Raw genomic sequence first — 16,891 nt, forward strand, 5'->3', positions numbered from 1 at the left:
AACACAGTGATAAATCTTTTATTGGCTTTTCCTCATTTTCGCTGTTGTGTCGTTATGTGTTGATGTGCTCGTCGCTTATGCTTGGACATAAATCATGCCTCCCGGGATGGAATAAAACGATGTTTAAAATTCGAAAGTATCTTCTTTGTCTTAGGCCATGATTCTGCTTAATAAATTATGTGTACATATATATAGTTAATGTCCAAAGAGAACTTTTTTTTTTAATCTAAATTTTAATATTGGCAAAAGCATGCGATTTCATGTTTTGATTGCTGAGTTGGAATACCATAATATTAAAAATTAAATGTTGCAAATTGCACATTACATTAAAAAAATATTGAAAATAAAGAAAATATTGTATAGAAATGAAATAAATATAATTAAAATGTTAATTTTATTTTAGTTTTAAAATGATGAAAAATAATTATTGTGAGATAATAGTTAGATTTATAGATATATTAAATTTGGAAATAGATTTTGGAAGATATGGTCAATAATTTCTGGAAGTTGACGATTATTCACATGGCAATGGTTAAGTTTATTTTCACGATAAACTTGGTTTTATGCCTATTTCTTGGTTTATTTTACATCTTATTTCTGAACGAGCAGCGTTTGGTGAACCTTACCCAGAACATTTTTAATAATATTTTGCGGCCTTATTAATAAGCGAAGCGCTAAATTAAGTGCAACTGTAAAAACATTCAATTTAACAGTCTGAAACGTTCGTATAGTGATTTGTTTATGCTTGACTGATGCCATTCGGCAATATGTAATAAGAACAATTTCTGTGCCACGTACGTCAGTGTTGTACATAGATTTTTCCGGACATAAAGATCAGATAAGCTAATGGATCTATGTATTCAGAGAAAGTATTGTTGTTTGCTATTTTCAGTTCCATGCACTGTGGTGTTTGTTCATAACTGATAAAATCGCCTAACATAGAGTGTTGGAATTTTATCACCTTCTACGATCATCAAAAGCCGTTAAGATAGGAACCGCTCATCGACGACGGCGTCTCGGTTTCACTGTAGGTCCGGCTATCGTGGCTTAGCCTCAGATAAAACGTACTGGATTTTTTTTATTAAAAACTTAGTAAATAAAGCATTGTTTATACGAGAAAGCCCACATTCTCGTGAAAAAAGTATTCTTCTTGACTTATTCAACAGAAAATATAATCACATTATATATAAAAATTAAAATTAAAGATTTAATGAGCCAAGAATAAAAAAATATACGTTTTGAGGTGAATTTTATAATGTCTAAATTGCAGGAGATTTGATACTAGAAGATTATGCTATGCAGTATGAATGCATACATTTTTACTTTCTCATGTATTAGCACAGAGAAAATAAATCATCCAACTCGATATCGAACTCGCTATTTTACAAATTCTCTATGTTTTAGATCTCAGAGTTCGAAAAATAAATTTCTGTAAATTGTCCGTCTGTCTGTCTGTGACAAACATAATTAAAAATGAGCTAGATGGGTGACATTTGGTGCATGATCTTAACACCAAATTTATAGATTTTCAGCAAAATAAATTCAAAAGAAATCTGCTCGAATAAAAGTTAATACAATAACTATAAAACGAAGTGAGCTAAAATTCGGTATACATATTTCACATTTATAGTGGAGACGCTTATCAAAATTTGAGTTCGATCATCTGTCAGTCTATACTTTCAGAAGCATGTTAACGCAATAACTTAAATATATCAAATTTAAATTGATTTTGTGACTGCAATTATACGTCTGTGTCAAATTTTGCTTTCAGTCGGTTAGTAAAAAGGCATCCAAAACACGAATTCATCTTTATTAGAGAGTATGCGAGAAAATTTTGGAGAGACCACTTCTGCTTGCTTAAATGTAGGCTTAGTTCTTTCGAAAATAATTTAAAAAGAGGGGCATCTGCTATTACTTACAAAATTGTTAACAGCAGAAGCTCTTGGAAATGTAAATCATTCCTGGATAAAATTAAAATATTTTAAACCATTGAGTCTGCTGCATTTTTATCAGAAATTAAATGGATTTACAGGATTAAATAGATGGCATTTGCAAATGTGGTTAAATTCATTAGCATGATATTACAAATTAGTTACGAAAGTATTTTAATCTCTTAAAATATAACATGTTAATCGATTCACATGTTCTTGCAAATCATATTATTTATTAATATGTTTAATGCGAAATATACTATTTGAAAAATCTTTAAAGCAAAATGATATTCGAGTTGAATAAAAATGAAATACTTTTTATATTAGATTTTAAAACATTTCTATGAAAACTAATTGATTTTTTTTTCTTCTTTCTTCTGTAAAAAACTTTTTTGAGAAAGTTCTCTTACAAGAACAAGCTCTGTTTCTGATTGGAAGAACGGATTATTAAAGAGCGAAAGTGACTTAAGATTTCGCATCGTTAACCTTGAAATAAATTAATGATTTCTGAATGAGATAAATGTTTACGAAGTTTCTGAGAAGGATTAAAATTGTGGTTAAATGTGGTAAAGTCAAATGCTTTTTCTATTAAAAATGATTTTTTTATATTTTATTACTTGTAATAAATATAAAAAAATCTTAATCTTACATATTTGTAATATCCATCACAAAGGAATGCGATTTTTTAAATCATATAAAATTCTGAATCTGAAAACTATTTCATTCGCCTTATAAATTTCTTTCCAACGAAGTCTGATTTAATTAAAATTCTTTTTCATGCTGTTGATAATTAATTGATTTTGTGTATTCACATGCTATTACCTTGATATTTATTTTTCTTTAATTTCTAAACTTCAGTACGCAAGATGTTTTTAAAAAGACAATTCATATGCTGTTTCAATAATCACTTTAAAATAATTTTTTTATGATGCAACGTTTTGATACAATTTTAATTGCTATTGTATAGCAATGTGTTCGTATTGTCATTTGGATAGAGATGTGTTCTTATTGCCATTTGTATAGCGATGTGTTCTTATTGCCTTTGTACAACGATTTGTTCTTATTATTATTGAATAGCGATGTGTTCTTATTTTATTTATTTATTTTCAGGCGTGCGATTGTTCGCGGTGGCAGCACACGAATTCGGTCATTCCCTGGGCCTGTCGCATTCCTCTGTATCCGGGGCTCTTATGAACCCCTTCTACCAGCAAATCAACGATAATTTCCAACTGCCATATGATGACACTATTGGAATACAAAAACTTTACGGTATGCATTTTTTTCTGTAAAACGAATGAATCAAAATTGCTTTTTCTATAAGGTTTTAGTCTGTTCTTAAAATCGGCATTTCTGATATTTTTGATTTCTATATAAAAAAATAAATCCCGAAATGAAAGCTCAAAATTGATACTTACAAGCCTAGAAAAATACCAAATGAAATTTTTAATTAATATAATGAATTTGACATCAAAATTGAGTGTCATTGAACATTCAATAGAAATAAGTGCGAAATAACTTTAAAGAAAGTTTTGAAACTTTTTTACAGATTTAAATTTAATTTAATCGAGTTGATACTGCTTTAGGGATTTGAGGGCTGTTGTAGGAATACTGCAATAATGTACTCTCATAAACTCTTTTTAGAATAAATGTAATCATTTAAATATGACATTTTAATTTCTAGTTTAGCAATAAATATCAAAAATTTCTTTTGTTAAGAGGACAAATTTTCTCTCCCATAGAAATCTGGAAAAAAATTCAATATCAAAAGCACGGTTTCCTCTTCCAAAATTTGTAAATTTTTGAATTCTCCTTCTACGTACATTTGGTTTCAAATTGTTTTTTAAACAACATTTAAATATTTGGCATTTGTTATACAATTTGATCATCAGTTGTTTTTTTTTAAATTTGAATGACGTTTTTGTAGTTCCATTAAAAAGCCTCTTATATAGGAAAGAAAACCTGTTAAAAATTTCAAATCGATCCACATTATTTTTTGAGAAATTCAAAGGAAATATTTTTCGAAGTACAAATATAAGTTTACAGAGTAGATGAGAAAAATCATATTTCAATAATGATGTTTTATATTCCAAGTGCTTTCTGTTTGATTATTATTCAAAAAAAAAAAAAATTTTAAACATTTTGGATTGGCAATTTTTTGATATCTCAAGTCACATATCGTGAACACTTCTTTTTAATTTTTTCGCTAAACAGCTGTCATAACAGTAACTTTTTATTCTAAATTTAACTTATAAAAACTACAGAACACTTTGAGAATATAATTTTTACTCCGGACGGATAGAAAAGAACTTATAAACATTTTCAGACGACTTTTTTACGCCTAAAAAATAATTCAGTCTGAAATTTTAAAAAAATATATTAGCTTCCATATTAAGCATATTTAATTGAAACTACAAAAATCTTACTTGAATTAAAAGCATAAACACACACATGAAATGTAAGGTAGGTTCAGTGGTGAAGCTCATTTAAAATAAATAACATAATATGCATGCTACTATCATTAATGAAGCGTATATATATACCTTGTCAATAACAAAATGTATATACTTAATAAATCCACTGTAGTGAATTGTTGCATTACTGTCTATGTTGAATTATTGCACTGCAAATGAACCTAATATGTTTCATTTCAACTAACATGCTGCTGCTCATATAATATAAGCCACCGCACCAATTTAACAACATATCAGAAATCAGATATTGAACTTACAGCGCAGCACAATTACTTGTAATTAGATTATAGACAATTAGATAATGTTGACAGTTGCGATTTACCTATGATTTTGGCTCTCCACCATTAAGAAAGTTCATTGTCAAACACAGAAAAGTTGTAAATCAACTAAAATAACTCTTCTTAAATTTCAGTTAAAGTTAAAACTCAAATATATTTTGCTGAAATAGCCATCACTCTGGAATTATGATGAAAGATTTAACTGAAATCAATCACAACTAATATTTCAGGCGATCCATCTGGTTTCCAAAGGCTGCTAGATTTTTAATGAAAAAGAAATTGGGATAGATTTTTAAATTTGAATGAACAGTTGTTGCGGAAATTTACTTGATTCTGAAAGGTCCTTCTGAAACTAAATGCAGGAGATATAGAAATTTTCTAAAATGATATAATCTGAAGATTCTTACGTTTTTACAAGGAAAAGAAGCACTTTAAAATATAATTAAAAAAAGCGCACAACACAGCCACAACGAACGCTTTTGAGAATTTGCGTGGGTTGTTACGGCTTGTAAGAGTTATTTCTCAGACGCTGAGAGCACAAACCGGGGCATGGCGGGAATACCTGAAGCTGTAATAAAAATCCAGGAATGAAAATTTGTTATGGGACTTTTAAAAACAAACCACTCAAGTTGTTTTCCTGGATAAGATTGGCATACTTGTTGATAAGGTGAAACAGCTGATTATGTTTTGGCTGGCTATCGTCTTCTTTCGGAATATATATGTTTTGTCATTTTGTGTTGTACTCATTTTGCAAACTCTCCGAAGAACAAAAATTATATTAATTTAAATTTAAAAAATTTCTATCCGACCAAATTTTTAAATATTTTGCAATTATTCCTCTCGAAATCTTTAGCTAAAATCCTTGAGGTATAATTTTCATTTTTCTTTTTCACATAGATAATTTAAAGTACCCCCGTGCTTTTTCTTTTTCTTTCTTTCTTTCTTTTTTTTTTTTTTAGTTCATCTCAAATTAAAGAACACCATAAAATGGCTCCTTGTTAAAAAAGCACAGTTCCTGTCTAGGAATCATAAAATACATTTCTGTCATAAAATGAGATCCATAAAATACTTTACTTTAAAAGCTGTTGATTGATTTTTACAGCCTTAAGACCAATATGCTGAGGTTAAAATTTCTTCAACATTTACGGCAGACTTAAGTTAATTGAAGGATATTGCCAGATATAAAAAAGTCTTGGCAAAGAAATTATTTTCCTATCGTATTAATCTAGACAAATGCTCGTCTAACTACCGAGTTATTGAAACATTTGAAATAATAACATAAATTACATTATTTTGTTTTGGCTGGTGAGTGATACTTAACTCTGCCCTCCTTTAGAAATGTGTATTTATAAATCCGAATTGTCTTTCTTTTAATGAAAATGAAAGGCAGAATTTTACTTACAAATATTGTGGATTTCATTTCTGTTTTTGTTTTATTTTAACGTTTCATAAAGGGATATTCTTGTTCTTCATCAATATATATATATATATATATATATATATATATATATATATATATATATATATATATATATATATATATATATATATATATATATATATATATATATATATATACATAGTTGACAGTTATAGAGATATTTTTTTTAATTCCTGGAAAAATGAAATACTGGATATCCTGTATTCCTATACCAATATTCCTGCTTCTTACAAACGCGCTATTAGGGATTCGTTATATAAAGAATATATATATATTCATGATTTTGTCTTATGATAGATATTAGTGAATTTATTTTTTCGAAAATCTTGTAATATTAATTACAAGATTTTCGAAAAGATAACTTCAGTTAGTTTTAGAAAGAACGATGCAGGTGGTTCTAAGCAGTGAATGCATATGTATGTGTTAAATTATCTTCAGCTATTAGAGATATTTACTAATTATTTATTTTTGATATTCCATTGAAGTTTTTCTTCTCTCTCTTGCTGTATAGGTCCTCGCAATCCTAATCGATGGGCCCCGCTTTCTCCTTACATTCCTCCTGCCACTAGAGCACCACCAGTTACTACCCGCCGACCTTATCGCCCTGACAGTGGGGCTCCCACCTTTAGGCCTGTCCCACGTCGACCAACACCCCACCATCCTAAGAAACCGCACACCTGCAACACGTCTTTTGATGCTGTAACTGTGATCAGGAGAGAACTCTTCATCTTCAAAGGAAAGGTCAGCCCAAGCTTTTTGCATCCCGTTTACCTCAAAGAAATTTTACTGCTGTCTTTTTTGATATTTGATAATGAAATTGATAAACTATACATACTACAACAGTAGTTGCAGTAATTATGGCTAAATACGATCTATAATACGATCTTTCCATTAGGTCTTTGTCTGCTTGCATACATGATGGTGCACATGTTATTATATTGACTATATAAGTATTTCAAATGTTAGATAATTTTTAGTACAATGATAAAATACAATTTTCTTCGAAGAATGCAGTTAATTGATGTGTTTTACTTTCTAAGATTATTGTTTTTACTTTCTAGAAGGTTTTATAATCTCTCAGTAGTAATGTCGATCTGTTTATTGCATATAAATAGGACCGTTATTTAATTTCTTTCCATTAGTTGATTATAGCATGCCTATCCTGTTCAATATGAAATTGATAACAAAAAAAGCTGCATAAACTGCTGTTCCAAATATAATTTATTGCATTAATTTAATGAATTAATTTATTTGCTGTTCACAACGGAAGCTATTATTATAGTATTATATTCCATTCTTATACGTATTCTGTATCAGAAAGTGGGGAATATAAGTAAGGCTGTCGTAAATACTTTTTTTAATTTTTCATAAAGAAACGAATTTTAAATATTTAGTTTTGTTTGATTTTTGCATATTCTTTCAATTGACCGTTATATTTGATTTCTAGTATTTCTGGAGACTGAATAACAACGGCTTGATGAAGGATTATCCCGTCGAAATCAAGCGTTTCTGGTACGACAGTGACTTAGAAACAGTGGATGCTGTCTATGAGAGACCCATTGATACCAAAATCGTCTTTTTCTCAGGTAAGAATAATCTGAGGTCATCAAAAGAAAATTTGAAATAGCAAAGTATCTCGTCGGAAAAAGAATAAATTTCTTCATGTAATTAAAGAAAACTACAACAATATATACACTTTAAACGCATGAAACCTGCCCGAACAGTTTCCTACAATATTTTCTTCTTCTTTTTCGCCTTTCCTAATTTTCCTTTAAAATGAAATTTAGGGTACAACAGGAATTCTTGATCCTGTCTCATATCCTATATAATATTTCTGATGTCAATTGATACAAAGCCTATAGTGATAAATTAAATATCAGTGAATGGATTTTTTTTACAGATTTCTGCCATAGCATGTTGATATTAGATTACAACACTTGTTATAAGCAGTTGTCTGTTTAAAATTGCAGTTAAAATAAAAATCAAATGATCATAGAATTACAATAAACGAATCAAAAGATTTGAACAGGCATTGCCAAAACACACTTGCTGAATGCAATGAATTCCACTTTTCCGAGTTCTTTCGTCTGTTGAAGTGACAATTAAACAGTTAATTTTTTTTTATAATAACATTTTGGAAATAAATATTAATATTAAATCTTACATTTTTCATGGAAAAGTTCCCAATATCAATTTCAAAATACCGTTTGAAACGATGGATGCTTTTTTTTTTTACATCTTTCTTTTTTCTTCTATTTCATGAACACAACTTATATAAATTACGTAAATAGTGTAGTTTCTCAAGAGCCATTAAATCTAAAAATATTTTCATTTTAATTATTGGAAATAACTCTTATGCTTACATATCTACAAAATATTCTATAATTGAATTCTGGCATAAAATATTTGATACAGTGAGATATTATAAATTGTAAATATGCTCATATCAGTTAACCGGCGAGAGTGATTTTTCGAAAGCATTCTCACGTATTTTCCAATAAAGATGCTCGCCCCCTCCCCTCTGAGTAAAATTATGGACTTTGGGTAAAGCCATGCTCCTATTTTTATTTTCATAATCTCACACGTGTGAGTTATGTGCTCCATAGTATGGTAAAGAAAATCGGTACTTGCGTATTAACTGCATCTAACTGAAGAGCAAGAGTTACGAAAGGTCGATCTTTGGCTTGAATCTAACGTTTTTACTATGTCTGGCGTGCAATCTTAGGCGAATACATAAGGGCTTGGAAATCAAATATTTATTTTGGACGCCTTTTTATTGACCGATTAAAACCAAAATTTGACACAGAAATACAATTTTAGTGGAAAGATCACTTACCAGATTTCATTTATTTAAATGTTTGCGTTATCACGTTTAGATTATGTGAAACTTTAAGTCCACAAACGATGAACTTCTTGACAGATTTGGTCCTTTTAATATGAATTATGGATGATATGGATTTACCTGTTACATGTTGAATCTGTTTTCCGAATTTGATTTATGTAGCTCTTTATCTTTGAGAGTTATTATGTTCGCTTGACTACACATTTTGTGTAAGTCCAGATTTCATCCTTCTAGCTCAGAGTGTTTTTGAGTTATCGTACTCAGAGATTGACAAAGTGAGAAACATACATCATTTTACTCTGTGAAAATGGTAAATGGTCTACTCAAAATTTTCATGCATACTCTCTAATAAGGATGATATCCCCTTTCTTCCGCATTTGTGAACCTGGACAAGGTCATGATGGCCTTCCATGGCATTGGAGAATTGTAGAGTTGCGAAATGTAGATGCTTGGCGGGAATCTAGCATTTTTACCGAATTTATCTTGCGATCTTTGACAATTTTGGGGAGCCATTAATCCTGGTATACACAAGTTATTGAAAATAGAATTTTTATTTTGAATGTCTGGTCGCCGACTGATTGAATCCAAAATTTGGCTTAGAACTACAGTCGTAATTACAATGCATAGAACTACAGTCGTAATTACAAGGCATAGAACTGCAGTCGTAATTACAAGGCATAGAACTACAGTCGTAATTACAATGCATAGAACTACAGTCGTAATTACAATGCATAGAACTACAGTCGTAATTACAATGCATAGAACTACAGTCGTAATTACAATGCATAGAACTACAGGCGTAATTACAAGGCATAGAACTGCAGTCGTAATTACAATGCATAGAACTACAGTCGTAATTACAAGGCATAGAACGACAGTCGTAATTTACAATGCATAGAACTACAGTCGTAATTACAATGCATAGAACTACAGTCGTAATTACAATGCATAGAACTACAGGCGTAATTACAAGGCATAGAACTACAGTCGTAATTACAATGCATAGAACTACAGTCGTAATTACAAGGCATAGAACTGCAGTCGTAATTACAAGGCATAGAACTACAGTCGTAATTACAATGCATAGAACTACAGTCGTAATTACAATGCATAGAACTACAGTCGTAATTACAATGCATAGAACTACAGTCGTAATTACAATGCATAGAACTACAGGCGTAATTACAAGGCATAGAACTGCAGTCGTAATTACAATGCATAGAACTACAGTCGTAATTACAAGGCATAGAACTACAGTCGTAATTACAATGCATAGAACTACAGTCGTAATTACAATGCATAGAACTACAGTCGTAATTACAATGCATAGAACTACAGGCGTAATTACAAGGCATAGAACTGCAGTCGTAATTACAATGCATAGAACTACAGTCGTAATTACAAGGCATAGAACTACAGTCGTAATTACAATGCATAGAACTACAGTCGTAATTACAAGGCATAGAACTGCAGTCGTAATTACAATGCATAGAACTACAGTCGTAATTACAAGGCATAGAACTACAGTCGTAATTACAATGCATAGAACTACAGTCGTAATTACAATGCATAGAACTACAGTCGTAATTACAATGCATAGAACTACAGGCGTAATTACAAGGCATAGAACTGCAGTCGTAATTACAATGCATAGAACTACAGTCGTAATTACAAGGCATAGAACTACAGTCGTAATTACAATGCATAGAACTACAGTCGTAATTACAATGCATAGAACTACAGTCGTAATTACAATGCATAGAACTACAGTCGTAATTACAAGGCATAGAACTGCAGTCGTAAATGTCATTTATTTAAGTCATTGCACTTTTGAATCTTTATGTTTATATGCGTGAGAAAGCATAAACTGATAGACAGTCACTTCTTTCACAGATCTGGTTCCAAATTTTTATAAGAATCTTCATTTTAGATACTAAATCGTATATCAAATAATATGCATCTTGTTCTCTTCTTTTTGCATTGTGTTAACTTATATTCGGACAGCCGAATAGATAGACTGCCTCAGAATGGACTTCGAAATTTGATATAAATCTGCGAATCCGTTATTAAAAAGTCAGTTGCCAAATTTCATTCGTCTAATTCAAAGAGTTTTTGAATTATCCTGTTTACAGAAAGACAGACAGATAAAAATAATTGCAAGAATGGGGTTTTCGGATTCAGAGGGATCTGAAACATGAAAATTCGTCAAAATCTCTCGAGTTCTGACGATTGCAATACTTTCTCGTTTATACTTTGTATGTGATAATATAAAAAAAGATTTTAAAGGCTCGTTGCTAACAATATCACAATTCAACTATATATATATATATATATATATATATATATATATATATATAGTTTCGATCCGTGGAAGAAATTGATTCGTCATATATGATTACCCAACTCCTTAAATAAAATACTCCTCCTGATACCTCATAGTTTTATGAAAAGCGATCTGTGTAAGACGGTTGAAAATGGCGAGTTTTCAATTCATTTCTCTGAAAAGAAATTTAGATCCCCTTGGCAATTCTGTCTGCGAATATAAATAGTGAGAAAGAACGAAATCTGAGTAATAGTATGAAAGGACCACTTAAAGCTGATGGATACAATTTTACATCGAGTAATTATTTATTTTCAGCATACTTCCATTTATTATATACTTTTGTGTCAAATATAATATTAAATGATTTTATTAAATGATTTTTGTGTAAAAATTTTAATGATTATTGTATGTTATTTTTTCTTTAAAATTTAAATGACTTATTCAAATTAACTAATTTCCCAAGTTTATTAACTAATCATTAAATTTAGTTTAATATTTCATTAACATACGACTTAAATTTTCCACCTTGATTACAAAATGATAGGAAAGTTATGAATTAATAAAAAATTAAAATTGTTCGTGTTATAAAGTTGATGCTCAGTGCTAATTCTTCTGAATTTCTGATATTGAATAATCAGACATTTCATGCTGTAAAAGAAACGACATTTTCAAGAAAGAAATGCCATTAAAGGTCTTTTATTTAAGAATAAATGAAAAAAAAAGAAAGAAAGAAAGAAAGGATGTCATTGTGGATTGTTTTTCTATAACATTTTGTTGTTTCGTTGGTTTCTCGGATCATTTATTTCAAATCTATATCATTCATTTACACACACCTATATAATAGAACATTTATCTTAGCCTTGCATTATGTCTTGCATACTTTATAAATCACAAGAAATTATTTATATTTCAAATAACACGAATATTATTCTTTGACATCAATGTTTTTATTTAATCTAATGCCCAAAAGGAAGCTTAAGTAACAGACTCATTATTCAAAGTTTCATATTTTTCAAGGTAGTAGTAGAAAGTAGCAAAATGGGAATAATTGCATTTCTTTTCATTCCAGGCGCCCAGTATTGGCTCTTCAATGGGAACACCAAAGAACCCGGCTACCCGAGGCCCTTGACCGACCTGGGCCTGCCGCCGGACCTGAAGCGCATCGACGCAGCCATGGTGTGGGGCTTCAACGGGAAAACGTACCTCTTCGCCGGATCACAGTACTGGAGATACGACGAATCCGAAGGCAGAGTTGAATTGGACTATCCCAGGGACATGGGAGTGTGGCGAGGCGTTCCCACCAACATAGATGCCGCATTTCAGTATACAGACGGTTAGTATCACATTTTCGTTTATGAGGTTTCATTTTCTTATATGAAGCTTTGATTAAAATTTTAACGTTATAATCACCTGTGTATATACTACCACGCGTGACGAACTTGAAATTTATCATGTGAATTATAATCGAGTCTTGCGCCAATTGGTTATTCTTAATCTTCCGAGAAAAACAGAGATGAGATAATGAGTAGATTTATAAATCTGAACAAGATAGAACGATATATGAGGCTGTTCGATTGAAAAAATTTACTTTACGCCAAATTATTTCCCCAAAATGTACCGAAAAAATCCATAATTGTGTATATTTGCAACCAGGAATGATTTTATGAATCTAATATTGCAAGAATTCGGTTCTGCATGACAAATGGAAGGGAAAATAGAAAGAATGAGAGGATGACCATAACGACTCGTTTTAGATAAACAAGCAGCATGAGCTGTAATCCTTATTCCAGATATTTTAAACACAGTCACATTTCTTGAAAAAAAAAAAAACTGATTGAAATTCAACTAGAATGTAATTGCCTTCGCGGAGGAGAGCTACTTTTGTTGTGATGTTGGTATGGAAGCCCCCACCCCTTGAAATTCTTTTGAATTTGAATTTTTATTATTTCATATTTATACTGATTCATAATATTCTCATTTCAGTTGGAGGTTATTGCTGATATTTCCTTTTCATATTTTTATTTTGTATTATATATTTTTTTCTATTAATGGATTACTATTTGTTTTAAACCGATTTTAGTGATTCGTTTTGATTTGAGTGATATTATATATAGGGACGATCACATTGCAAAGGAACAAAAATTGAATGTTACTATATATTTACATCTAAAGTTTACACAAATAATAATTTTTTTAAAAAATTGTTTAATCGCTCTGCTATTCTGCATCAGATTTTCTACTATGACTTTCGTTAATTAATTTGCACAATCATATCCGAGATAACGTTAACAACATCTTAATCTGCATATCTCCTATTAAAAAATAAAATTCAAATAATCCATCAAAGGCTTGTGAAATTTTATAACGATGCCGTTCCTTATTTTCTAGGTCGCACATATTTCTTCAAAGGTCGTAAATTCTGGGAATTCAGCGACAACTTAATGAAAGTGGTTCCGAAATTCCGCAATGCCAACCAGTATTGGTTCGGGTGTCCCAGCCGGAACGAAGAGGCCCCCAACGAAGAGGAGGACGGCGAGGAAGGAGAGACTGATGCGCTGGCTGCCAGCAAGTCCGGACTTATATGTGCTGCTTCTAACTGTGTTACTTTGATATCAATCGCCGTCACGATCCTCTTGTACAGGACGAGATGTGCACTGTACTGATGAGCATAAACTCTTATTATTTATACGGACGGCATGTGATATTGAAAGAGGTGATAATATCACGAAGTATTCTTTTATTTATTTTGAAACTGTTCTTCAATATGTGTGAGTTATGATCAACAAAACAGCAACAAAAGAGCATTATGTATATTGAGAATCTCAAACAATTATTATTTTGTGATGATTTTTATTTCGTCGTGTATATTATATATGTTTCTTATTTGATCTCACAAAAGGAAAAATAAATTAATTAATTAAAAAGATGTATTTGAAAAGTATTGAATATAAAGTGTGCTTAGCGTCAGTGCAGTCATTAAAATGTGTTTTCAATTCCAAATGACATGTTTCTTTTTGTGTTTCAGTTGTATAAAAAATGAAATTTATATGTTATATAAAATAAAATTAATATTTAGTGATTGGTTTTATCTAAACTTTTTAATAAATTAAGTGGCATCAAAATATTTTATATGTATTAAGCAAAAGCATCTACCTTAATTTTCCAAGAGCAAGGGAAGAAAAATGAATTTCCGATAATTAATAACGAATATTTTGGTTTCTTTCTTTCTTTTTTTTTTCTCACAACTAGAATGAATATGAAACTTTATTTACTTACTATATATGACAAAAAAAAAAAAAAAAAAAAAAATCCTTAGTATTTTTTTGCTAGTTAAATTATTTTTTTTTCTACTTATGCTTATAAAATTGGACAATGGAGATAGATGCTAGTGTTTTTTAAAGCAGAAATTATAAAATTTTTCCTAATCATCGCCTTTTCTTAAAGGGAAAAATAAAAAGTCGTGAGTTTTCCATTTCTAACAGAAACATAATGTAGAGATGGGAAATATGCATTAAAATAACACATTAATTTGTTAACTAAATGAAAATTTAATTTAATATATATTAGGGCATTTTAAAGAAATATTTTAAGTCAGGATTTCTTTTTTTATCTATTTATAGAAATTTCAAAAGGATACAGAATAGAAAAAAAATCCAGTACAAAATTTAGTGCCCTTTTATTTTTTTTTTAAGCAATCCTTCTTGAATTTACGACACACAGTTTAAGAAATCCTGTTTTTGATTATTGTATACCTTTCAAAGTTCTTTAAGAAGCTATTAATTTTTTATCCAGTTTCTGGAAGCTGTTTTTGTACCTTGATTTTTTTTGGGAGGGGGGGGGGTTAAAGCTGGTTGTGATTTTTTTTTTCCCCCTCAAATAAGTGTAATGGGAAACAAAAAGAAGGCGAGAGTGTTAAAATTTATCACATCTACTAAAACGAAGACATTGTCTATTTTTGGATTAATCTACTTGCCATTTATTTTTTCACTCAATTCTCACTCAAACATAATTAGTGTGCAGAATTATCAGATTCAGTGGTCAGCTAAAAAATGCTCGTCTTGGAAGCTTCAATATTCAAGAGGACACTAAAAATGACACAAAATAGGTTTAAATATATAGGTTTTAATATTAATGAGCATAACTTAATTTCAGATCTGATTTTCATTTGCCAAAACACATGATCACTCACTCTTTCTTATTTTTTATCCTATAACTAACTGTTAATAAAGAAGCGTATGTGTGTATTTTGGCGATCTACAGACCAGACAGTTTTATCTAGAACTTAGGAATTCACTAGAATATACTTTAAATCACGGAAATATGTATTTCGATGCAATTTTTTTGAAATTTCAATTAATTAAAAATTAAACTGGATTGTAGCGTTTCATCATGATATCTTTCGAAAATATTTTTTGAATAGTTTTAATTTTCTTTTTGAAGAAACCAATTTTTTTAAAATTTATTTTTTGAATTAAAATATTCTTTGTACATTTTACTACAATATTTTAATTACTGTAAAAGAAACTCAAATAGTGTTTTCCTTTTTTCTCTTAATATTTCATCCTGGTTATGTCTTCCAACGTTGATGATCAAGATAAAATGATTCGATTTGTTTTTTCATTTTGGACGAAATTGTGTTTAAACCAGACTTTTAACAAAATTTTTGAATATTGTGGCAGTTACAGTTAACGATTCATTTCAGAAATAAACAATGGTGAACTTTTTTAAAGTTCGTGAATTTTTTTAACACTTTTTTAATTGCTCTTTCAACCTGATGTTTTGGTTTCTTATTGTAGTGTACTGAATTTTTTTAAGGAAGCAGAGAATTTTTCATTGAACGTATGACTTTTATCATTATGTAAATCATGAAACATATACTATACTGCGTACAAAATCTCATTGCTGAATTATTCTTTTTTCTACCCTATATTCTTTACGATTGAATTAATTGAAATTTAATCATTTCCCTTTTAAAATTAAAATTTCGGATTTCAAGTAAAATGATTGAAAATTAGATAAGCAATTAAAATAATTATATGTAAATTCTAAAATAGTAAAAATTACGCAAATGTCATGTCATTTTGTATTTCTTACTGCTTTAAGACCACTTTGTTGAGGAAATCATTAAGATTATATTATAAACAAAAGATTCAATTGAAATTATTCCTAACCAGTAATCTCCGCGAACCAGTTGGTCACTAAAGATGGTTTGTAAATAATAAAACAAACTTCATATTCAACATTTCACTTATGAGATCATTAATAAAATAGATAAATATTGCAGAAACGCTCTATCGAAAGAAATCCCTTGCAGCAAAATAATTGCTTAAACAACCTCTTTTTATATTATTAGTAATTATAAAACTTAACCTACCAACCAGGTTACCCCGACCTTGAAATATTTGTTGAACCTACATGGACCGGAATTTTGCACTTCAACACGTATTTGAACATTTTTTTTTTTTTCTGTTGCAATTGAGTCTCAGTTTGAAATGTCTTTCAGCAGAGAGTCTCTGATCAGTTGTGGCGCCATTGGGGAGACTGGGGGACCCTGATTCCCTGTCGTAGACAATATGCCCTTCTATTGGGGCATAAAATATTTTGT

The 16,891-nt window shown here is 30.1% G+C and overlaps 1 protein-coding gene across 1 annotated transcript in view; it reads left to right on the forward strand.

The window, feature by feature from the left end:
* Positions 1-14,212, forward strand: part of LOC129977824 (matrix metalloproteinase-2-like) — a 77,600-nt gene extending 63,388 nt beyond the window's left edge. The window contains exons 4-8 of the mRNA XM_056090588.1: positions 3,042-3,200; positions 6,633-6,862; positions 7,569-7,707; positions 12,356-12,619; positions 13,675-14,212. Of these exons, the coding sequence (XP_055946563.1) occupies positions 3,042-3,200; positions 6,633-6,862; positions 7,569-7,707; positions 12,356-12,619; positions 13,675-13,949 (1,067 nt within the window). The 3' untranslated portion in view covers positions 13,950-14,212. The remainder of the gene's footprint in view (positions 1-3,041; positions 3,201-6,632; positions 6,863-7,568; positions 7,708-12,355; positions 12,620-13,674) is intronic.
* Positions 14,213-16,891: the final 2,679 nt, after the last annotated feature.

This window comes from Argiope bruennichi, chromosome 1 (genome assembly GCF_947563725.1).
Source record: "Argiope bruennichi chromosome 1, qqArgBrue1.1, whole genome shotgun sequence".
Taxonomy (NCBI): Eukaryota; Metazoa; Arthropoda; class Arachnida; order Araneae; family Araneidae; genus Argiope; species Argiope bruennichi.